At 40.2% G+C, this 23,674-nt stretch overlaps 2 protein-coding genes across 4 annotated transcripts in view; one reads left to right on the forward strand and one right to left on the reverse strand.

The window, feature by feature from the left end:
* Window positions 1–814: 814 nt before the first annotated feature.
* On the reverse strand, window positions 815–15,801 carry Gapvd1 (GTPase activating protein and VPS9 domains 1). Of its 3 annotated transcripts, none has more exons than XM_022789278.2 (16): window positions 13,598–15,801; window positions 10,618–10,880; window positions 9,140–9,265; window positions 8,786–8,915; window positions 8,322–8,470; window positions 7,647–8,135; window positions 5,764–7,355; window positions 5,373–5,560; window positions 4,760–5,026; window positions 4,384–4,648; window positions 3,973–4,193; window positions 3,655–3,797; window positions 2,974–3,314; window positions 2,462–2,715; window positions 2,046–2,206; window positions 815–1,761 (listed from the first exon to the last, which is right to left on the reverse strand). In XM_022789278.2, exons 1-16 carry the CDS (start codon window positions 13,703–13,705, stop codon window positions 1,635–1,637), a joined length of 4,824 nt encoding a protein of 1,607 aa, XP_022645013.1. In that variant the 5' UTR covers window positions 13,706–15,801; the 3' UTR covers window positions 815–1,634. The 3 variants fall into 3 exon arrangements, with proteins under 3 accessions (XP_022645013.1, XP_022645012.1, XP_022645014.1); XM_022789277.2 differs by having other exon boundaries at window positions 4,760–5,029; XM_022789279.2 differs by having other exon boundaries at window positions 815–2,206; window positions 4,760–5,029.
* A 190-nt stretch (window positions 15,802–15,991) lies between these two features.
* LOC111243540 (uncharacterized) overlaps window positions 15,992–23,674 on the forward strand; it is a 59,598-nt gene continuing 51,915 nt past the window's right edge. The window contains exon 1 of the mRNA XM_022789283.2: window positions 15,992–16,635. The gene's annotated coding sequence lies outside the window, so the exon portion shown is untranslated. The remainder of the gene's footprint in view (window positions 16,636–23,674) is intronic.

Raw genomic sequence — 23,674 nt, forward strand, 5'->3', positions numbered from 1 at the left:
ATACATTTACACCTAGTAGCGTCACCTCTCTTGTTTCATTTAGTAAAGCTTCTATTCCGTTACTCATTCTTCACCCATACAGTAACATTCTAGTATATTGTTTTAATATATTTTCAGTCCCTCTCAGACCGTCATATTTTATCGAAATTTGCCTTTTTCGAAGCTCGAGGTCTTCCTTTAAGACACACGTTAGTATGGTATGTTTATAGCACTGGAATTATTCTACGCTTTTGCTTGTACATGTAAAGTAGTTCGTTACTTTGCTTATTTTATATATCCCTTTTTCGCTAAACGTTGCGTATGATGAAGCAAAAAAAATTGTTCATAGTATGTTTTCCATTCATATTTGTTTCAGCTTGTAAACGATACTTGTTGCTGTATCTCTTTCTTGATCACATCAGAAACATAGTTTCTTCGGGCCTTCATATGCTTTGAAGTTAATCACGCTCGACTAAAAAGATTTGACAAACAGTTCAGTTTGACCATGATAAAACTTGTCAAGCAAGATACGTATACATGAGTGCTGATTATTTTATAGCTCGTCTTTTTCTGTTTGCCCTATTCAACAGTTGGGACTTAAGGGTGAACATGTGGGCATCGATGTGTGGATATTATTATTCTAAAGTGAGCGTGCTTTGAATTTATTATCAAGCATTCTTTTATATCTAATCACTTGACATTACCCAGAATATACTATCTAGAGTTATCGTGGCCCTCTTCCACCCTTTGAGTGCCATAAGCTTCACAAAGCTTAAATCGTTGTTATTGGATACTTGGCTGATATATACGATCCACCTATCTTCAATGACAACACTTGTTTACATTTTAATATATCTTCCCAACAGACTTGGAGAATATTGGCCAGATACCACTTTTATTGGCCTAAATCTATGCAGCTGTTTTTTTTAAATCTGTATTTACGTATATATTTATGGGAATTTTATATATCTTAATATATGTATATTTATATATTCCTCTGTATATATCACCCAAAGTTGTAATGTGAAAAAGATGCCTATAACAGACTCTACCTCGTCATTGTTGCATTTCCATTCCAGACGTATATTGTTCGATCCGTGCATTATGAACCGGTCGGCACTTTCCCAGACCATCAGTATCACTAATCAATTATAAACAATGTTTCATGAAGCATCTTTGCAATTTCGAATAAGCATTCTCAAATGTTCCCACCTGGCACGGCTGAAAAGAGCTTCCTCTTGTCTGATGGGGTTGGTTCCCCAGCGCTTTATAATTTAACCGGTTTTTTCCTCAATAATAAACATTAAATAACTGTCGGCTTATACACTGGCGCAGGCGTTCACTATTATACTGTGATGGCTACCTACTCTGTGATGACAAGAAGTCGACACTTGTGCGGCAAATGCTCATGATTTTGCACCTTCAGTAGAATCTATTTATCACCAACGAGTACATTCTCTCGAGTCCCACTCCTTCTTCTAGTTTTTAATCATCACGATAATGATCATTATTCCCTGGTTGGCAATCATTAAGATGACCATCACAACCCCACGGAAGGTTCTAAAATCCTGGTTGCATCGTAGTCGGCTCGACGAAGAGTACTTTACAATAGACACAATCTGTTACAGACGTTTGCTTGCACACGTTTCAAGCTATTATAATTGTACTATTTGCCTATTAGTCTTCGTCTTTCGTCGAAAAATTGCAGCTTTCCTTATTTGGTTTACTCGTTGTTGTTCTTTTGCTGTTATATTCGGCCGCAGTGATTGCTTAACGTCCATTCTATTTCATCCGTTTACGACATTGGTAAAAGAAAAGTTCGTTTGATATTTTTTTCTCCATAGAACGATGTTATCATTATCATACACGGCTATGTGACCATACAGCATAAATTGCCGGAATTACTAATTTTTAGTATGTATAAATATATATGTACCTTTGGAATATCACTAATATATAATTAGTTATACTCCAAACTCTTGATGAAGACAACAGCACTGTCAAGCATAGTCCAATAGTAACCAGCTTCGCCGTCTTGATAGCCAGAACAAAAGTGTTTTACGTACTCGATGTTCGATAGCAGGTACTGAGGGTTTGCTTGAATGAGCACGTAGACGAGAATAGGGAAGAGGTCATCGGCTGCGGCTGCCGAACTACTCGCCAAGTGAAGAAGGTCAAGGATGGTCTTGCAGCACAAAAATACACAACTTAATTTGTCTCTGGGAGCCTGAAAATCGCATCACAGCAAATAATGGACAAACAAAGTTTGTTAGATATACCTGCTAGCATGTTATTGCTAAACAAATTTCATCAGACGGCTCTAGTTTGGGACTTTTTGTTCTTGTTTATCGTGTGTATTTAATTATAATTTTATCCGCTACGTTAAAGTAAAGTATGTTTTATTAGCTGTATTGGAAAGGTTCCAGAACTTTGAAAAATAAAACGAATAAAGCTTTACAACAACACAAGCTGTAAACCATACTTTGTATGCATTGAGTGTAGCAATGGCAGCCTGTGCCGAAGGCCAAGGACACTCGAGAAGATATCCCCGTGGAATTCGAAGTGCCCGGTGCTGCGGCGTAATTACTTGAGCCAGCTTTCGCATATGCGCTGTGAGAACCTGGTCGCGATGAAGGTCAATATCGCCGTTGGGGAAAAGTGCATGCAGGTACAATTTGCCCATCACCAGACGCTCTAGAGTGGATTCCGATAATGCTAAATACTCTTCAGTGCTCGCTGTAATAAACAGGATTTTTCAATAAAGATAGCCTCTAGATGTATGTAAATCAAATGTACCCACAGATAGTACAAAATATTAAATTCGAATCGTACTTATGATTTAACACCAACTTCACTTGCTGTTTAGTTTAACCAAATACTAGTAAGATAGATCATAACTTTATCAATGTATTTAGATTTACAAAAAAAAACGCTCTCTTTTAAGTTAGCCCCTGTAGATATAAGCTTATTAAAAATCCACGATAATTTACCTACCGTGCCAAAGAGGATGTGCGCTCATTTCCTTGTACAGCCTTTCCAAATATTTTTCAACCAAGACTGCCTTTTCGTCGGACACATCTAGATCCTTAAACTCAAAGACGAGCCCTTCTAAACTGAGGCCGATCTCCTTCCGTCGAACGATCTGCAAAAACTCCAGGACGCATTGCGCCGTTAGATATCCATGCGATACACTTTTGTCTTTTTTGACGTGTGACAATAAGGTCTGCAGTCCTGCTAAAGTGCTTTCAAGCCCCTGGCGTGCTCGAACAAGATAGGAAACGTACGCCGCTCTCTGGCGATAGTCTTCACGCATAGCGTAGAGCACCCGTTCTTGCCTAAGAAAAACGGGAATGAACGCGTCAATATTCACCAGTTAAAATGTGACTGAAAATATCAATTCGAGGTTATGACCATGCGAACGTCATTGCTTCATTTCGACTTTAATTCACCTATATGTTTCCAACTGACTCACTAAAATAATTCATGGTTTGCAAAACAATATCAGGCTGAAAAAAATACACTTTGATATTTACTTACTAAAAATTATTTGCGACTAATTTCGCAGGATAAAAAAATAAGCCAAGTGCATTAGATAGTAGCAGTCCAATAACATACGAACTAATATTTCGGTAAAAGTTTGATTAAATATTTTTACACTTAGCCTGGTTAACTTACATCGAAGAGTCAAGCTTTGATACGCAACGGATCGCTTCATGCAACTGCGCAGTCTGCTGGTGATTCTGTAGGCCGACGGACTCCGCCAGCATCATCTTAAGCAGCAGGAGCAACTCGACGCGAGAACGGTCCAAGTGAAGGGTCTATAGATACGAAATTGTAATTGATAGCATAAATCCAGGGCTCGGTGGCGCAGTAGGTTATAATATCGTGCACATATACTAAACAAACGTTCGGTTATACGAAATGAAGCGTTTTCTCTAAAATATTACTTTACCCGTAGCTAACAAAACTGGGCAAAATTTGATTTCGACTTACCTGTATGTTGCCATTAGCAAAGACTGTCCTAAGTTTTCGTTTTGCGTCAAGAAATGCTACTTCCTCAGGACTTTGCTCAGACGCCTCGCTTTCATCCAATTCCAGCAAATCACCACCAGACACAGACGAGGCGTTATCGGCCATAAGCCCGCCACCTGGCGCCTCAGCATCGCCTCGATTCTTCCCTCGGTATTTTTCAAGAATTTCTGATGCGTCCATGACTACAATAATGTAAATATACGATTTGATTTTACAGCTTTGTAAGCTTTCTGGCTTTTGAAGAGGTAAACTAAACTCGAGGAGAGTTGTAACCGTGTATATTATAAAGTGATCCAGATTAGACCATATCAAAAAGTTTTCGGGGAAGCAGAAAAGCTGTTTTAGAAAGCTACGTGCGAACTCATAACTTACACTGCACGGTAGGCGTTGGCATAGCTCCTACAATTTGATGATCCGCTCCTAAAGGTCCGGCTTCATCATGAATTGTACCGCCATTATCTAAGTCTGGTGTGAATCTTCGGAAGCCCGAATTTCGATCTAGAGTTTTTACTTTAGATGAGATACTCTGTTTGATATTCCCGAATTTCCTGAGGAAGCCTCGTTGGCCGCTTCCACCTGATTGACGGTTGTGGCGGGCACCAGAACCACCTCCAGATGCTCGATCAGAACTAGAAATCTGAAACCGTCGTGAATCCATGAGTACACTTTGGTTTGCGAAGTTTGACCTACAATGATTATGGTACCCGCGCTTGATGACATGCTTCGTAGGAAACGAGTTCATCCATACCTGCTGCTGCTGAAGCTGGATTCGCGGTGTTTTTGGGATGGCCCCGCTGCGCATTTGCACCTGCCGCTCGCTGTCGTCACCGGCTGATCCAGGCCCACTGCTTCGTCCGCTTACTACGCCAGCACCCACAGGTCCAGCTATTCCGCCTAGAAGATCCGAACTGCTCTCGGAGTTCCCGTCGGAGCTGTCGGCGCTTCCTTGTGGCTTGACAGGGAGAGCTACCGCCACAACCGAACTTCCATTGTCCAAGACCGAGCCGTTGTTGAACTGCTAAGAAAACGTTGACGACTTTAGACTAATCTATAGGATAAGTAGACTAAGAATGTTTTGGAGCTATTGTGTAACTTTATTATGGGTCCTCGATTCGTTTACCAAGAAAAGATTATCTAATCAACACTAAATGTATACACAAGTTGAGTTAAAAATGTATTTATATTTCATATCACTAACATTTTGTAAATTAAAAATCGTTTTTAGAAACTGGGTTAACTCAAACCTAAAATTCTACAATACGCCACAAGCAGCTTGATTAAAACTACAAGCCGCATCGATGAGAATTACACCAGCCTGCATTGAGAAACGAGCCTTTGAAGATAGACGAAATTTAACTAACCGTGAGATCTCGGTCAAGAAGGTTTTCCCGGGACGGCGAATGTTCTTTCATAGCGAAACTTAGCCTACCCAAACTCTGGCTACCCTGAGCTGCAGCCTCAATGACACTTCCAAACGGTGTGGAGCTTCCAAAAGACGCAACCGACCCGTTCGACAAACTGTGAGCAAATGCTCCCGATAATAAGTCATCTGTAAATAGAGAGTAGTCTACGCTATTTCTTGGGTTATGGGACCTAGAATAGGGTCCAAAACAAAACCTAGATGTAATATAATGCGAAGTTCTAAATAATTGCAGATTTATGACTGAGTTTCTTAACTGTTCTAGCATCTTTGTTACACTTTTCTAGCATTAACAAATAAAAGTGCATATCACATTGTACAATTTCACTAACCTTGTTGGGGTGGATCAGTCTCAACTAGAGGTGTATCGGCAGACACTCCAGATAGGGCTTGTTGCCGTGAATTGGCTCCTCGTAATCGTACCGCTGAGGCATTATCGCCTACATCAATGAGTGGCGGAGGTTCATCTCCATCATTTGAATTGAGCTTGATTAAATTCGTGGGCGTCGATTGCCGATCAGCACAGCCCCCTCCATTCCCTACATTATCCCTTACAACCCGTCCAACAAACATGCCTGCTCCGTTTTCTGGCTCGCCTGGCCCGACGTCCATTGATGCTCCAACATCTTCGGCGGAGCGGCGTCGTTCAGAGGGCATCATCATTAACAAGTCATCTTCGGGATCGACCTCTTGAAGACGGTCGAGATCCGAGTAGGACGTCATTGCCGCTGTACTCCATGCATCTGATTGTGTCTCACTTAGCTCGATTAATTGCTGTTGTTGTTGTTGCATTGCATTGACGTTATGCTGAGAAAGATGCCCATGGATGTGCTGCTGCATCGCATTCAGGTGAGACTCAATATGTAACTGTTGTTCGTGTGCGGAGGGTACTCCACCGCCCGCCCCACTTCCATAGTGCGCCTCGGAGTCGCTACCAAGAACATCGGTGCTCCATGTGTCGGATACCATCGACTTTGTCTCTTCTTCAGCTACCGATGAACCGATTCCAGAGCCGTTGCTGATGCCAAAACGTCCAAAGCGGTCTTCGATGTCCATCTGTTTCTGAGCTTCGGGACGTGGAGGGGCACGACGTCGGGAGGGAATGTTGGCTGGTGTAGGTATCTGAGCCTGGACTGCTAGCTGCGGCTGTTCCGCTTGGTTACCCCCACCCTGTAGCAATTGAAGCTGCTCGGCAATTTGTGCCGGATGGGGAGGCACCGGCGCAGCACCGTGCGATGACGGGGTATCGCGCCCGCTAACTGAGGGCGTTCCCGGCCCACTAACGTTAGCGGATACCATATCAGACAAGTTGTCAGCATTTTCCTCGATATCAAGGGATGATGCCACGCTTGCTGCCTCTGACAGGCCTGCTTCCAGGTTGTCACTCGCTCCGGCAATTGACTCCTGATCCCCGAAGAAGCGTGTCCGTTTTCCTGAGCCTGTTGAGGATTTTTCTTCTAGGTTGTCAAGGTTTAGGCGAACCTTTGTAGCGCTGCGCTTGCTTTGCTCAAGACTGAGGACCTTTTCTTCAGGCATGGCGCCAGGGAATTCTCGTCGACCTGGGTTTGGTAAGGACACGACGAGAACTTCGGTAATAACATCATTACTGTCTTTGGCTGAAAATTCATCAGCAGTCTCATTCGATGAACCGTCCAGAGCAATCGCGTGTTGAGAACCTCTCTGTCCAGGATTACGCATTCTGCTGACCTTCGTCATCAGAGCCATCTTGAGTGTTCCATCCTCCATCGAGTGACCATTGTGATTGTTCGTTCCTTGAATATTTAAAGGTAAATGTGTAGGCACGTGCTCCATAATAGGCTGTAGCCATTCGCGGAGCAATGAGCCGTTACTCTCTAAATCCAAAACTTGATGAAGGGTTGACACTAAATCTTGCAGCTCGGCTGTACTTATAAGAACGGCATTCCTGTACATCAGGAAAAAAAATGAATAAAGTTCTAATTTCAACACGAACTGTGTCTTGTTACGGGAATAGCATTGTTCTTAATGTGTCATGAAACTAAATGCCTAATTTATAGGTATGTTCTTCAACTAGGTTTTGAGTATCAGTTACTCTGTTGTATCTACTAATGCTATTATTTCATCCGCTCCCAAAAAGAATGTTGCTATGTTGCCATAGTTACCTTATAGAGAAGTGTATAGCTAGGCATTTTCCCAACGACTTGTGCCGCTAATTGCATGTATTGTAAATGTTTACCTTGTCAATGGACCACTGTTGTCCTGCGTATTTACGGATGGATCGGTGTTGACGGCTGACCCATTTAGCAAGTCACTTAGTAGGTCCGTCTGCTGACTGCCTCGAATAATCTCTTCAAGAATGTTGGGCAGAAGCTCTTTGTCGAAGTGTCGATACACCTCCTCCAGTCGTTCGTCGATGGGTTCGTAACGAGCCATAGCCAACACCTGAATAATTCGTGCAACCTGGATCAGGTTGAAACGTGCACACTGCCCGATATGCAGTCCCTCCTCAATAACCCCGTACAGTTCCGGGTTAACGATAGCCGGACAAATAAAAAAGTAAAAGACGAGGTCGGCACAGATGACAGCGATCTGTCGTGGCTCAATCTTGTTTTCGTCAAGAATGATCCCGTAGAATTGGCGGACAAGCCATGCCAGTGCTGGAGGAAAGCAGAACATTGACTCGGATATTCCGTCAAGGAACAGCTGTGCCAAAGCGGTCAATTTCCTAAAAAAACATTTCACATATAACATAATTTGTTTACAATAGTGCAACGTAAAAAATATCAGCGTTAGGCTATTTGGGTCTTGAAAGTCTAATAACCCATCACGTTTTATTATAGCCACATGAACGAAGGATTTCTTAAACGAAAGATTCGGCTAAGTTTGGCTTGCTATTTTCAAATACACTTACCTTATTGACCAAGCACGATAGGTACGGAGGCTGGACTCATACTGTGGTGTACCTTCTGGGCCGAAATGACGCATTCGTTCTTCAGGGGCGAATCGTACCACTGCGCTATTTGGTTCAATATCTAGGTAGAGGTCGTCATTTACAAGCACCTATTCAGTAATAAACATATATATAGAATATAAATTTGTTTTATGAATACACAGCTACTCAGGTGTACTGCGTCAGATTCAGGCTAAAGGATAGATAAATCTATCTTTCTATCTATCTAATCTATGAGCTATGGTCCACTTTTTTGTTCCAGAACAAGCCAAAGTTCACCGTGTAAAGTCGTTTTCACTAATTTTGTCTTGAATGAATTACTTAGTCGTCCTACCTATTCTAAATTTTTGACTGGGTAAACTGCTTCATTGCGTATATCAGATTGCGCCTCGCTATATAATTTTCTAAGTAAAATAGGGATGTACCTGAATGATGGCATTTCTGAGAGCTGAGGTGAGAAATAGTTTGGCGGGTAGGTGTGCCTCAACAAACGCTTTATAACAACGACTGAATGTGCACGAGCCATTTTGAAGAAGGCGGCGGAGCTGATCCGTCCTATAATAAGAATATAGGGTTAAAAATAATCTGTAATAGAATCGGAAATTTATTAGACGGAATTCTGATGACCTTATTGTTTCTGGACATTACGACTTTCAAATTTGCTAGAAAACTGGCTAGTACGTCTAGTCTAATTTCAGGGGCAACACCTGGACGTTAAAATTACATTTTAATCAGTGCCAAATTAGTACACCAAGCGAAATAGCAAGAAAGATACCCACCTGGGCAGTTGGAGGTGCATGAGCTCATAAAGAAGTACAAGAGCATAATTGTTGTCTTCAGAAAGCAGGCAAGCTCCATACAGAGAGATCATCACTCCACTGATCAGATGTTGCAAAGTTGGGGCACTAAAATACAAATAAGCATGATTACACGTCGTCTTCTTTATTTTCTTTAGTGCTGAGGTTCGTTCCCTATGGCCAAATAACCTTGGCAAAGCATAATTGTAATCCTCTGTTGCACCAGGCGCATCGTAGAGAACACATGAAATCACAGATCGACACTTCTGTGAGATTCTACGGAACAGTGGAGCTACGCGATTTACCCTACATGATGTATACGTTTTTGTACTTTTATACATCTGAATAATAGTTCTCGCAGATATGCATATGCGATTAGAAAAAAATTGCAAGCATATTTTGCAATACCGAATAAAAATAATGTAGACATAATTCATATCATCAACTTAGTAAACATTAATTAGATCTCATGAGGACAACGCTTATGAAATTTTCCGTGAAAGATGAAAGCCTCAATAGGATTATTCATTATTGTTAAGGAATATGTCAGTGCATTCTTCGGCAACAGAGTCCGAAGATGAGTATCAACAAAGGAGGACCTCTTCGGCTTTGAACGCGCGTACCACTCGTGCATAACGTGTCATCCATCATTTTACCGTTGTTCAAGTGTTTTAAGGTACTTGGTAAAAAACGATTTCTAAAGTTGCAAGCGAAATAATAAGCCAATTTTGCTACTGAAGGTCTGCGCCGATTCACAAGAAGCCTTTTCCTAAGTCACTCAAGGCGGAGATGGGTATCCTTCAGTTAATATAAAATTTAGTCCTAAATTTAGACTGTAACATATTTTTTAAGAAACAGTTCCGATATATAGAGTTTTGTGCACATTGCTCGGGCACTTATTCACGCATTTACACGCAAAATATTATTGCTCAAATAGTTCAAATTACTCACACCTTAGGATTTAGAGATTAGACTGTCAGTCTTCGATGCAGACTTTCTCATTCACGAATTAAATTTAGCTAGCTGGCTGGTACCATAGTCTGAAAATAGGTCTGTGACCCATTATCATTACCAAGACGTAACGTTAATTGCCAGGACTACATAGACCTTTGATGGTCGTTGGTGGTCATTGGGTTAAACAAATCACAATAAACGTTTCCGTGAAAAGCCTAAGCGTTTGAACCTCGACCCACTGCAGATTATTTCATGAGCGACATACATTTACGTAAATGGTCTTCGTTCGGCTCCATTACATTGTTCTCTCTGGTCAAATTGTAGTAAACTACAGGTTTAACATGTACCTAAGCATAAATTGACAACATCAGTATAACAAACATTACAATTGAAAGGGACTAGTAAGGATCTTTCTGCAAAGCTAATGCTTACTTATCAACACATGTATCTTTTTAATCTCAACATTTATGAGAAATCCTAATTGTTTTAATATCATCTAGGCTTACCTGACTTTAATTTGTTCGCAACGGTCGAGAAAGAGCGCAAGCAATTTGGGATTCTCTCGTAGGGCCTTGATTAGGTCACTGACCGGTGGATCAGCATTGCCTAACCGTTTGTAGGAGTCAACAAAGTGCACTCCGTCGAGTTGCACCGCCTTTCGATGAGCACTCTGAATGTCTTGCATACTGAGTATGTATCGATCCAGGTTGATCCGTTGATGCCGAGCGGTCCATGCTCGTTCGAATAAGCGGTCTGAACATCGCCGCACCTGCAAGTTGTCAAATTTGTCGAGTACACAAACCGTAAGCTTTGCAATTCCGGTATTAAGGTACTGCCGAATCTCCCGAAACCTTTTTTGAACTAATGACGTCATAGTTGGGGTTATTACGTCGTTCGGCTAGACCGTTTGCTTACTTTTAAACAGGTAGCTTAACATAACCTGTATGTGAACACTAGATTCTTTACAACCGTTTTTCTTCATACAAAGCATGTATTTATGTGACTTGTATAGTTCATCGTGAAGAATAGAAAATCTTTTGAAACCTGTGTAGTGTTTAAACATCAAGTGGCTTGTTGTACTGTTGAAGCTCCTTCCGTGCCCGCCAGATTCACAAAAAATTAACTAATTTTGCTGACCAAGTATATTCTGCGGATTCCTTTTTAATAAGATTTTACGTGAAGACATTTATTAATGAATGGCACTTGTGCATAGGCTCAAATTACAACTAGCTTTTACGGTAGGGGATTACGGTGGATAGAACCAAAGGGTCTTGCAATGATTTTCCTGATTGGTCTCCCGCTCGGAAGATCGATTTCCTTAGTTCTGTAGAAATATATCTTCCTTACGCCCAATTTATAGCCGATTTAGCGAAGCTGCAGTTATCCATCCAGACGTATGTAGAAATCGGCAACATATTAAATGTGACTCAGCTCATTTCAGTGTATTGACATAATGTTGAATCGTACTAAAACCTTGTCACAGAATTCCAACTTGTTTATGCCACAAATAGCTAGTGATTCCGTTAGCAGTCGAAAATTGACATGTCTGGAAGACATACATATGAAACGATGTGGATTCTAAGCACAAGGAAATACACCAAGAATTCTTCACTCACTACCGATCAAACACGCTTCCTTAGCAGAAGCACTATCAAATGAAGCCTGTATCATTATATCACAATAAATTTATCCCTCAATTACACTAGCAGGTTAACCAATACTTATATATATGTATATATATTATATATATCTTAACTGACCTTTCAATCAAACCAATTTTATATGCAGGGCGGCTTTTATTGTTACGAAAGTAGTAATATTTTAATAGGTTGTTTTTTTATCTTTATTCATTAGCAGATGCCTATATAATATTCATATCAACTCAGTGAAGGGAACGAATTGATTTGGTAGCATGTTACACATGTTCTAAAAATACTTTCAAGCCTAAGTAACAAAAAGTTATTCTTACTCATCTTTATTTAACGTATTATAGCAAAATTTTTCATCAGCATGTGAAAAGTATCAAATAGTTCTAAAGGAAGTTGATTAGAATATGAAAAGCATTTAGTAATTTATAAAAACATAATACGTTTTATTGTTTCAGATGACAGACCTCTTTCTAACCACGATGTCAGGTTCGAATATTCTTAAATTAAATGACAAGTTTCTAAACCTAGCAGCACCACACGTCAGAAAATATGCCGTCGGGGATCGCCTACGACGATAATGCTAACCCCTTCCTTTGTCCTTCAAGCTTAATTTCAAATTTCATCTCGGCCGAAACTTAAGATGAGCTCGCACGGTAAATTTCTTTAATGTATCCTAACGGTGGTAGTTTACAACATATATAATAATAATTTTTAAAGCTACACAGTAGCGAATGCAAGAAATGGAAGAGAGGTTTCGTTCGAAAATACATTTATTGGCACGTAATTTTAATAGCGTTAATGACAGTTACTTTGAATCACCTCATATGAATAAAGCGACGACATAGCATTACATCCATAATTTTCTTATTTCGAAAGCGTACACTGCGCCGACGGCTGACGTCTCGTGGCCGGCATACTTTATGCACGCATAGAACTCGTCACGAGCAGAGTACCTGCGTTTTATGTGATGTTTAAACGGACTGATATATATGTTACGCAACTATGTCTAGGCAGGTACGACATACTTGTTTATGCGTCCACTTGTTGTTAGGTAAAACATTTCCTAGGCTGTAAATTAACTGTAAAATTGCTACTGCTTACTGTTTCGAAACTTCATATACAATATTTACGAGTAACTCTAAGATTTATCTTGTATTCTGGTGGCCCAACCTAAACAGAGCCACTGAGGTAGATCAGAAGTCGGCCCAATAACAATTTAAAATCAACACCTAATCTATTTCCTAATAATAGAAATAGATGGTCAAAAGGCTCAGTATCGTCAAACTGCGTCTACATAGCTTCAACGCAGGATGACACTTAGAACGATAGTGTCCGTCACTCCCCTTCTCTCACTTCCTTCCTGTGCCTTCGTACTAGACAGCTCTCCAACTCGATTAACACAGCAACAGCAACACCCCCATGCTGCTTCAGACAGCTGCTCAGACAACCGTGTAAACAGATTCTAACATATACGCACGTTTAACAATTGCTTAGTTGCATAGTTGCATAGTTGATATGCATGGTGAGCATTCACTGGTAGTGGTATTATTTTTTACCTAAAAAAGTCTTGTATTCCTCGAGAACCAAATTAATTGAAATTCTATCCCCACACGATCTACCACATTGGTTTCTTATTTTTTCAGACAATATTTTCCAAATAACCTAACTACATATTTACGTCATCTAGGCACAGCGCCTTTTCTGGAGTAGATTATTATTACTATCACTCCTAGTCAGTACCATTGATACACTAGAAGTAAGCAACTTTATCATACATTCTACTATTATGAGTATTATATACAACGCTATATTATATACGTATGACGCTTATACGCACCTCATCATTGAGCTGGTGTATCTTCCGTTTCTCGGCACTGACAAACAGCTGTTCCTGCCGAAGACTGTGCACGAGCTCAAGGAGCTCGCGACAAGCGACTCGAGCCATCGCTAGCTAGCGCCGCAGCTGCTGTTCGGTCGTTAAGCGATGGTCCGCGACCACAGGCAACGACAATTTCGCTGCGGTTGCGTTGGTGTCGCTTATCGTTCACGTACTAACACGCCATACGTTGCTGAAACTACCACCTAAAGACAACCACTGAACGGTAGAAGATGTGAGCAGTGGGGACAGCAGTGGCCCGACAGAAGTCAGTAGCGTCGCCCGCAGCCCCTATAGCTAGCCAGGCAGTCAATCACAAACCACTATGACCGCCTTACGATTCGTTGTAGACGTAATGCCCCAGGAACTGGGCCGAACTTCTACCCACCGCCACTAGTTTCCAGCAGACCCAGCGTCGGTAGCAGCAGCAGCCACTACAGCAGCAACAACTTTGATAGCAGAATTAGTAGTTTAATAACCACTTGACAAACACACACATACAGAGAGAGAGACATAGTCGAATGGACAAACTGAACCGTCGATCATTCATTTGGGCGTTCGACACCGACAACTTTGGTAGTAGCTGCCGTCTAATGACAATGTCGTCAGGTGCACACTACACAGTCGTCGTTACTGCCAAATTGTCGTCACAACCCGTTCGCTACTGCTGCCGCTCGCCAGGCAATCCACCATGCGGCTGACAGCCAAATACGATACCACGCACAGTGGCGCAAGCTGCTGCGACAACAAAAACGATGTGAGAGCGGATGAAAAATAGGCTTCAATTCCTAATGTCGTCACTGCTGGAAGTGACACGATCGACGATGCCGAAGTGGATGGTATCCGGTCGAAATATAGATTTTCGTTGATCAAAACAACAGCGAACAGCTGGCCGGCACGCATTACAGAAGAGACCGACGGACACGCATCACAACTTCGGACAGCAGCATATACATGTGGCACATGCAGGTCGAACACCAATTTTATTAACAGCAAATCTCTAGTTAGTTGGCATTTGCTCTATGTACAGCGCAACGAAGACGGCGTTACTGATCGCTGCTGGTGGATTGCCACCGAATCTGTCTTCCTCACTGTCAGTTATTCTTGCCCCTTTTTTTATGATGTTCATCTGACAAGTGCGTGATGCCTCTGTCCTCAGCAGATTTTTCCCCTGAGCTTTCTCCGTTTAGCTCTTCCATTCGTCTACATAGGCAGCGCCGAGTACAACATGGACAGTACAGGCGAGTGAGAGAGAGAAAACGACAGGTCAGATGTTTAACAGCATTGCTCTCCTGTAAACAGTCTGATAGATACGCTACTAACCAGCCAGACGAGATCAACTGTTGATGCTTGTGTCGTTATTGGCACTGACTTTTCTTTCCTGCTGAGTGCGAAGCAGACATTTACATGCGTATGTATGCACCTATATATATATATATATATATATATATATATATATATATATACCTATTGCTAATTGTAATAGCAGTTTAACAGTAGCTTCGGCACAAATAATCAGGAACATGTATGACGACACTGACACCAGTACGGGGAAACGCCTCCCACTGGGATGGAAACATTATTGAAAAGAGGAAGACTCAACAAGGAGACCATTTCTAGAGCGTGAACTTGTTCTTGTGTATATCTACGCCTCGGAAGACTGCTGGCAGCCTGACCGTCAGCAGTTTAGCTTTAATTAGTATCACACGCATGCACTTGCTTAATTGAAGCAATAACACAATAAGCTAAAACAAGTTGTCGTTAGATAAAAGCGCGTCACAGTTGGGTACGTAGATCTCAGCTTTTCTCTCTCAGTTTTTGTCGATCAGATGATCACACACGTACACGCACATTAACGATGATCCCTCAGAACGACCACGACTATATTCACGGGGGGGCGTCGTAAGGGGCTAAAGTCACAGAACAATAGTAGACGTATTCCGCAGTTATTGTTGTAGTTTTGTGTCCTCAGATCAAATAAAGTATATTAATTAGCTCGTTAAGTCCTTGTTATTAGTGTCTTGTAGTGGTACTGTTTCGTGGCGGGGTGTCTATCTGCTCAGATGCTTTGATCTGTATATGTATGTGTGTAAATATGTATTCATTTGCTCTGCCTTCTTCCTTTGCTTCTGCTGCTTTGTGCAGAGTTCGCTTGACTAGTAAACGGCAACAACTGTGGTTTGTCGTCGTAAACGCTACAATTGGGTTAAGCAAGTTCAAAAACATTGTTGCCATTGAGTTAGGCGGATGGCCGTGCCATAGCACCCGCTGCAGCACAAAAAGCTACTGCTGTTGTTTTCTGCGATGTCGGGCAGACAGGGGTTCACTGGTAATAGAGAGATTGGGTAAACAGAAATGCGTTTATTCATCTCTTTGATCGGCAGCTTTCATTTGGTTTAAATCGATGCCGGCGGCATTTTCGTATCATTATACCTTCGAGTCGTACGTTGAGCGACGACGCTTTGCGATTGAGGTGTATTGGCGCGGGGTTTACTGTTCCGAATTCAAACAGGAGTTGTTCTGAAAACTTCTTTTACTATTAGTGCCGTTAGAATGCTCGCTATCTAAGCTTAGTAATAGATGGTAGCGAAATCTTAGCATAGGCGAGTAACAAGCTTAACGAATGTGTCTATATGTGCCGAGCAGTGTATGTACCACGATGATTTAGGAACTTAGCGGTATTTCTATCGCTTAACAGTCGATTGCCATACAGCCATGTACAATATTCGATTTATGTGTACATTATTTCTGATATACATGTGTATGCAATCAAATGTTCGTAAAATAATCTGTATGTGACGAACACAAAAAAAGTAAAAGTAGGTGTGACAAAGGCTGGTGGTGATAGTGGTGGTGAGTTTTTGACGAGTACGAGCGCTAGACGTTGCCAAGCACTAGAAAAACGTGAGTCCCATGAGTGACAACTTGAAGAACTCGTGAATATTGAAAGCATTTGGATCAGAGACTCAACTAGCGTCGTCATCTGCAGCTCGTCAAAGGTAAAATTGATTGAGATGAATATTTTCGGTGCTTAAATGAAAGTTTGGTCACACAGAGAAGACAAAAGAGGGGCAAGAGGCGAGATGGATAACAAGTGCGAGTAATTAATCTACATATGACTAGACCTTTCATTCTAGATTTTATTAAATTATCTATACCGCCATGATTTTAATTTGTGATTAGGCTAACCACCTGCATGGCTCTAGTGTTTATTGACTTTTGGAAAAACAAAATAGATTTTTCTCTTGTAGATAATAATGAAAACTGTGATTCTTTCTGTCTTAGAATATTTGGAATCATTTTGAAGAAATTTCTCGGCATGCTTCTCATTAAGTTCTTTCTAACCGGCGCAAACAACTGGGATACAAGCAGCGGGAAATATGCTTTTTTAACATTTTTGTGTGTGTAAATATGTACAATAAAATATACATTAATACGAGGCCAGTAGTTATATTCTTAGCCGCATTTACTATATATATTTTCGTAATGTTCGTGTTGTTGTTAAAATAGAAGTGGACAATTTCTATGTCTTTGATGTCTTATATATTATCTCTTTCGGTGATTAAATAGCGTAAGTCCAGTTTGAACGGTTTCTCGCATATATTGGCACCGCAGATATTCATATAAACAACAAATATTGGCTAATTAATAATGCGGATATTTTTAAATTACAAGAATAGAACTGTGAGCTACCAGCGTTTTACATGAAAAATTACATGCGTTTTACATGAAAGATTTTAGTATGTTTTAGTCAAAAACTTAGGGGTCGTTTAAAAAAGCCCCTTGACAGATGCAATTTTTACTATATAGTAGGCCGAAGAAACGACGTGACGTACTTTACCCTATTTTTTTTCTACGCTTAGTTTTTCTATTTTCAACCGAAATATGAAAGAAACACGATTATTACGCATGAAATTCTATCATTTGATTGACAGCTTATTCCGCCATCTGCTGAAATCTTAAAAGGTGGCTCCGACATGACGTTTAGATTTGAATTATTTTGCTATTAAGATATCGTCGAGATTAAAAAAAACGGCAAAGTCTACGGCAGCAATGTCTGGCGAATACGCTAGATGATATAGAGTCGAAAAATGGGAGCTTGCCACGGTGATTCTTAGGGTGTGAGGTCGCGCAATAAGGGGTGGTTCGCTAATCTTGGATACTTAACGCAAAAGCTTTTCCACCATCTCCTATAGTCATTGACAGTACAGCTTTAATCGACGAACCGACGCTTAAAAGCTAAAGTCAATAACATTTAGTGCGGGATATACTAGACGATTAGACCACAAGCTTTTGCAGCTGTGCATTTATTTTAGGGTAATATCTAGCCGGGTCAATTGCGTTCACACATTCATGTGACTGTCCGTGATTATTGCTGACGAGCCATTCTTCTCGTCAACTCACAATAACGGGTCACTATTGTATGATGAGAGCAAACGAAGATTAGAGCGTCTACTCCTGTTTTTGATCCTCGCTAAAATCATGCGGTAACCCATTTGCCGAATTTTTTATTTTATTAATTTACTGAGGTTGACAACTACGGTATCTTTACAACTTGAACGCTAGCAGCTGTCCATTTTAAGATGGGCCGGTTTTTATGCTCATTCACAAGATGTCTTCTGCAAGATTTGAAACTTTCAAGTTCAACTTTCTTTTTGTAATGGTTCGTTTCTGAATAACCTAATATATCGTTACGCCGTGATTACCTGTGTTATTCATTTGCAGCAATTTTAACCTTGTCAGATATTTTATATGTTTGTGCGCTATATTTCCATCTAAAATATCAACCCACAGAACTTGATAAACGCAGTTTATCAACTGCGGTCTCGTCGAGCAGGTTGTGTATTTCCACCGTATAATTAAGCCCAACAAAATTAACGTTGTTCTTTTTAACTACGAAATTTTATTTGTGAATCGGCAATTTGTGCAAGAGCTCGATTCAGTTCTGAATGTTAGTGTTAACGAGTGGCTCTGTATTTCAATGCTGGATAGAAAATGTGAGGCTGAATCTAACAGGTTTTGCTCCGTCACGAAAAATTCGTTTTACCCATGTCTAACATAATTGCATCGTGCATGCTGACACTCTGCTAATAATTAACAAAGAATGCTAATTTAGTATTTCTGTCTACGAGACAAAAAGGACTCGAACATTAGCACCTGAATATTTGACACCGTGCCATTTTCTGTTCAGATGGGTACATTTATTGAAATTTGTCTACCTGCCGTTGAACCCGACTGAAAAAATCTGACGGATACACTCTACGCGAAAATTGAATGCCATTCGCTACAGCCCTTACTGGCTGTCTTTTTTTTTTTTATCATTTAATGCACATGTGAGATGTAGTACGATTTGTTCATTTGTCTTATACAAACAGCAATTAGTAATCGAAATGGCAAAATATAACAGCAGCATGTCTTCTGATGCTGACGAGATTAACGTACTACAAAAGAAAGATTTCCCGAATTTTTGTTTCGGATGTCTTCCCAGCCCCGTGTTTCACTGTTTATAATTAGCCAATCCTGCTTATTGTACAAGTTATTGCTAACCTGTTGCTGTGAGTCGACCGAAGATGCGCAGCTTTCTTTGATCTTTTTTTTAGCTATATGAGATGAAAGTCTGTGATGACTTTCATTATTGTCGATTCTCTGTTAGCTTCCATTTTCTTGCTGTCGTTCCTTCTATTAACAATATTCTGTGTTTTCCAGATCAGCATTCGTGTGATAATAACAGTTTTTTCGGCGTCCATCCGAGTGACATAACAAAGAGCTGAGCAGAGGGAAAAACTGATCATTATTCCAAAGCTTGAGATCCGATTTCCTTTATCCGAAAAGCTCAGTACGTTTATTTTTCCCTATAACATATGAAAACATAGATGTAGTGATCGTAATTTGTTTAAACAAGCTCTGTCAATCACATTTATATGACGGTGGTTTAATACACTATGTGGATGAATGCAAAGAAGCTATTACGTGTCTCTATGCGTTTTTCTTTTGCTGTTGTCGTCGTTTCTCGTTATTTTTGTTCTTTCCTCGGAAATCTAGTAGCTATCGCTACGCGTCATCGTGCAACAAGCAGCTGACGGTGGAAAATCGAGCCATACATGATACGACCACCTATAACAGCTGGTCGAAAATATCGTTTTACATTCTTTCGACCAGCTGCTTATAAAGCACACGAAACACAAACGACTATCACTAATCACAGAATATATTTTTCCAGTTTAGTTGAATTTTTCCAGACCTGGCATTTTCAGTGAGGAGTTGTTTCGCGCATATATATATAATTGTTATCTTAACATCAAATTTTCAGGACGTGATCTTTTCAAATATTTACCATGATACCACACGCGCAATCAGTTTAATAAAGTGAACTTACATTTGTTATTGGCATGGTACAATGCAATACTCTAGCGATTGTAGGCCATCTTCTGTAAAAAAAAGAACTCCGAGTGGAAGCACAGGTATTTACAGTAGTTTATCCATATTTTTACGAACTAAATTGACCGAGTCAAAGCGGCAAAAGGCGAAGGTATAAGCAGACGCGAATTTTACTTACCCTTACTCATATTTAGCGGCCCATGATAGTTTTAGCAATCTTCTCGCCAAAGCGTCCAGTCAAGATTAACACTCGCCTGCGATCTAGGCTAGAGCTGTATCATTTCACTTCCACCGTTTTACTATATTAATTCGATTATTGATATTATAGTTGCGTTTGCGCCTGTGCTTACGGCTATGGTTACTTTTTTATTATCGTGATTATTATTAACGTTATTCTGCACGAGATTATAACGATTCTCTGTCTGTATGTGTGTATATCCACCTGATTCATTCTTTCTGTGTTAATGCCCGCTTAGTTCTATTTGTTAATTGTTGCATGTTTGGCAGGGGTCAGGGTATCAATAAAACAGCACCGCTAGTTAAAGGTTAACTGTATTAACAGGGGGCGGACATATATCCTTTATTCGGTGTGTTCATTTCTATCTATTTTAATGGGCACACTGGTGTATATGTGAAAGCCAGGGCAGGAGTTTGCTTTTGGCGGAAGTGTTAAAAACTCTGGCGGTGTTGGAAAAGCAAAACACGACTTGTCATTCGGCTACTTTTTGAAAATGTATTTTATCACCTATCAAAGGTTTAACTGCTTTTATTTAATAGTGTCGTTCAAGTACAGCTGGATATAAAAACGTATAGAATAAGAGCAGAAAAGGGCTCTAGATTTAATCGTGATAATTGTAACTAGTTCTTACCAGTGAAAGAAGTTGTAAAGCTGTACCAGAAGCATTTTTATGACCGAATAATAAATAATAGCGCTACGTTTTATTTGAAACTTAGCATTGGTAACTGAGTAAAAATACCAGTCAATCTTCGTTTTCTTGATACCAGAGAGTATGGTAACCGGTTCTTAAAATTACGCGGACAAAGCCCTTTTTTAGTAAATTTTTCCAAATTTCTTTGAAATCGGTGTAAACGAATATTTTTGCGAAGTTTGTACATTTTTATAGCTGCGTGAATATGTAAGTGTAAGATTCATTTTTAAACTTGTGACTGATTTATTCATCTTTAGCGTATTGCCTCGGGGGGAGAAGGAGGGGGCATATCTGGCTGCTCAGGTGAGCATCGTTTTTATGATTATCAGTTCTAAAGGAAAGCGTGAAAGAAGCTATTGTTTGTTAGTAAAAAAACGTTGAGCTTTGATGTAAAGAGTGACCATTGGTAATATTTTTTGCATACGTCATTCCTGGTAATGTGATTATTCAATGTAGCCACCATCTACCACAAAACTTCGATGCGCAACCTAAACCCCAAACTAGTGATTTTCAATGTATTTCCTTTAATCCGTAAGTAATTCTTGATAGTAGCTGTTCGTAAACTCAGTGAAGTGTCGCTTAAATATGTTATGTAGAAAAACTTGCAATAAAATTGGGTTCTGCACTGGTGGCCGGCCAAAAGCCCCAAAAAAAGAGTTTATTAAAAGCAAAACGGCAAGAAAAGTCTTGAAAAGATTAGTAACCATTGGGATTCATCTAAGCAACCCAATGGACAATTGATTTTCTTCCCTATAAAACAGCCGTTAAATTCTGCATCAAGGACCCAGGTGTATCATAAATGGCTTTTTGGGCCATCTTGATTTATTTTCGTTTTAAACATAAACCTTATTGAGTATTGTCCAATTTGCCTCTTGAAGATCTTTTTAGACTTTTAAGAAGCCGTATCGAATCTAGTAACAATGAGGAAAAAATTCAATAATGCTGGAGATTCGTACAGTGCGGAAGAATCAAATACTATCTCATCTTTGCTCGAATTCGAAAAATGACGCACTGCTGTTCATATAAATAAATTCATAAACACTAGCACTCGTCGTACCAGAGTTCATGGATGAGCCTGCCAAAGCTTTCTCTAATTTGAATGTACTATATTATAGATAGCCCTCTCTGTTTCGAGTCTTACGTCCAGTATCGCTGTTAGGCACTCCGTCAGACGGCTGGCTGGCTGGCTGGCTGGCTGGCTCTCACACAAATCGAAGTCTGTCTTTCTAGCCACCATGGGTTCGAACCCAGACAACAACGTGTACCTAAGATTAGGGGGCAACGACGTTACCCCGTAAACTATGGCGATGATATATTGCAAATAGTCGTTTCTATAATATATAGTAGGAAAGCTTTTGCGAAGAGCTTCCGTTTTACCTGCGAAGTTTGCAAGAATTCTTGCTGCCTAAACGTCTATGATAGATCTTGACGAAAAAAATATGAAGCTTCAAATGTACTTTCGAAACAAAGAAAGCCATGTGTGATGACCTATTTTTTCATAAAGGGAATAATATGGACACGAAGTAATGAGAATCGACAGCAAAGAACCTACAACTGCATTGCAACAGGAACAATTATTCCACACTATGAATGAAGTTGTACGAAAAAGATGTGCGGGACATTGACAAGAGTATGCCTCAACGAACCAATCACGATCTGAATGTAGTACGAATTTTGGTAGCTAGTAAGTCTTCACTAAATAGTAGTTTTCATAAGCTATCATCATTAGTGTTGTATCACTTTGCTACGATTAGATCTCGTATTTAAACCAGTTAGCTTTTTCCTCTAACTTGCTCTTAATCATCGTTATCGCGTGTTCTAGTATAAAAAGTCTGTTTGACGACAAGTCGCAGGCATCTTTTTCCGGCCCATCGCTAGCCTTCTCATTAGTGTTGATCGTTTATATCCTGTTGTAACTTGAATGGCGCTAATGATGATGTTAACGGTACTAAGAACGAAATCAGACAAATACTCATTTACGGCTCATCTCGCTAACTGGCACTTCTATGCTGATTGACAGGTGAGTGATCACAGTAGTTAATGTATCCGTGTGTGTGTCGGTAGTATTTTGGTACGTGTTATAGAATCCGATTCCGATCTGTCTCCGTGTAATTGTTGTCTTTTGGGGGAAGCCACGATGTGACAGTGATCATTATGAACAGATCTTGTACTGAAATTCGGTCTTTTTGTATCATTATTTGTGTGTGCGCATTTACGGTATAACGGGTATGGTATTTTCATGAGTTCGCTTATTTTTTTCTTATATACTTCTGTGATTGTCGAAAACTTCCGAAGATGACCAGGACAATAGATATTTGAAACTTTGTTGAAGTTTTATGCTTACTCTATTTCCGCTCATCTGTGTCCGGAGGTCCTAAATAAAAAGTGTCATTAAAAGTTGCGCGTCGAAGCACGAATCCTATTCGGATTGTACGACAGCAGTTGTATTGCCCAGATACCTATTCTCATCAAAACAACTAGGACCAATTGGATTAGTTAGTTAAACAATAAATCGGGATTCAGAGCTACTCGAGAGCTGTATTCTGCTATTTACTAGAATGTTTCCGGTGCGTACATACGTGTATGCACAAGTTTCGGATATTTTTGTAACTGCGTTTGCTTCACTGTATGACCGCTTTGCTTAATTCTGGCAAAATGCGATACATTTTTTGTTGATTGTTTATTTTATCGGAACTGTTATTTTAGCTATTGTCGGAGTAGTGACAATATG

This window comes from Varroa destructor, unplaced genomic scaffold (genome assembly GCF_002443255.2).
Source record: "Varroa destructor unplaced genomic scaffold, Vdes_3.0 BEIS01000001.1, whole genome shotgun sequence".
Classification (NCBI taxonomy): Eukaryota; Metazoa; Arthropoda; class Arachnida; order Mesostigmata; family Varroidae; genus Varroa; species Varroa destructor.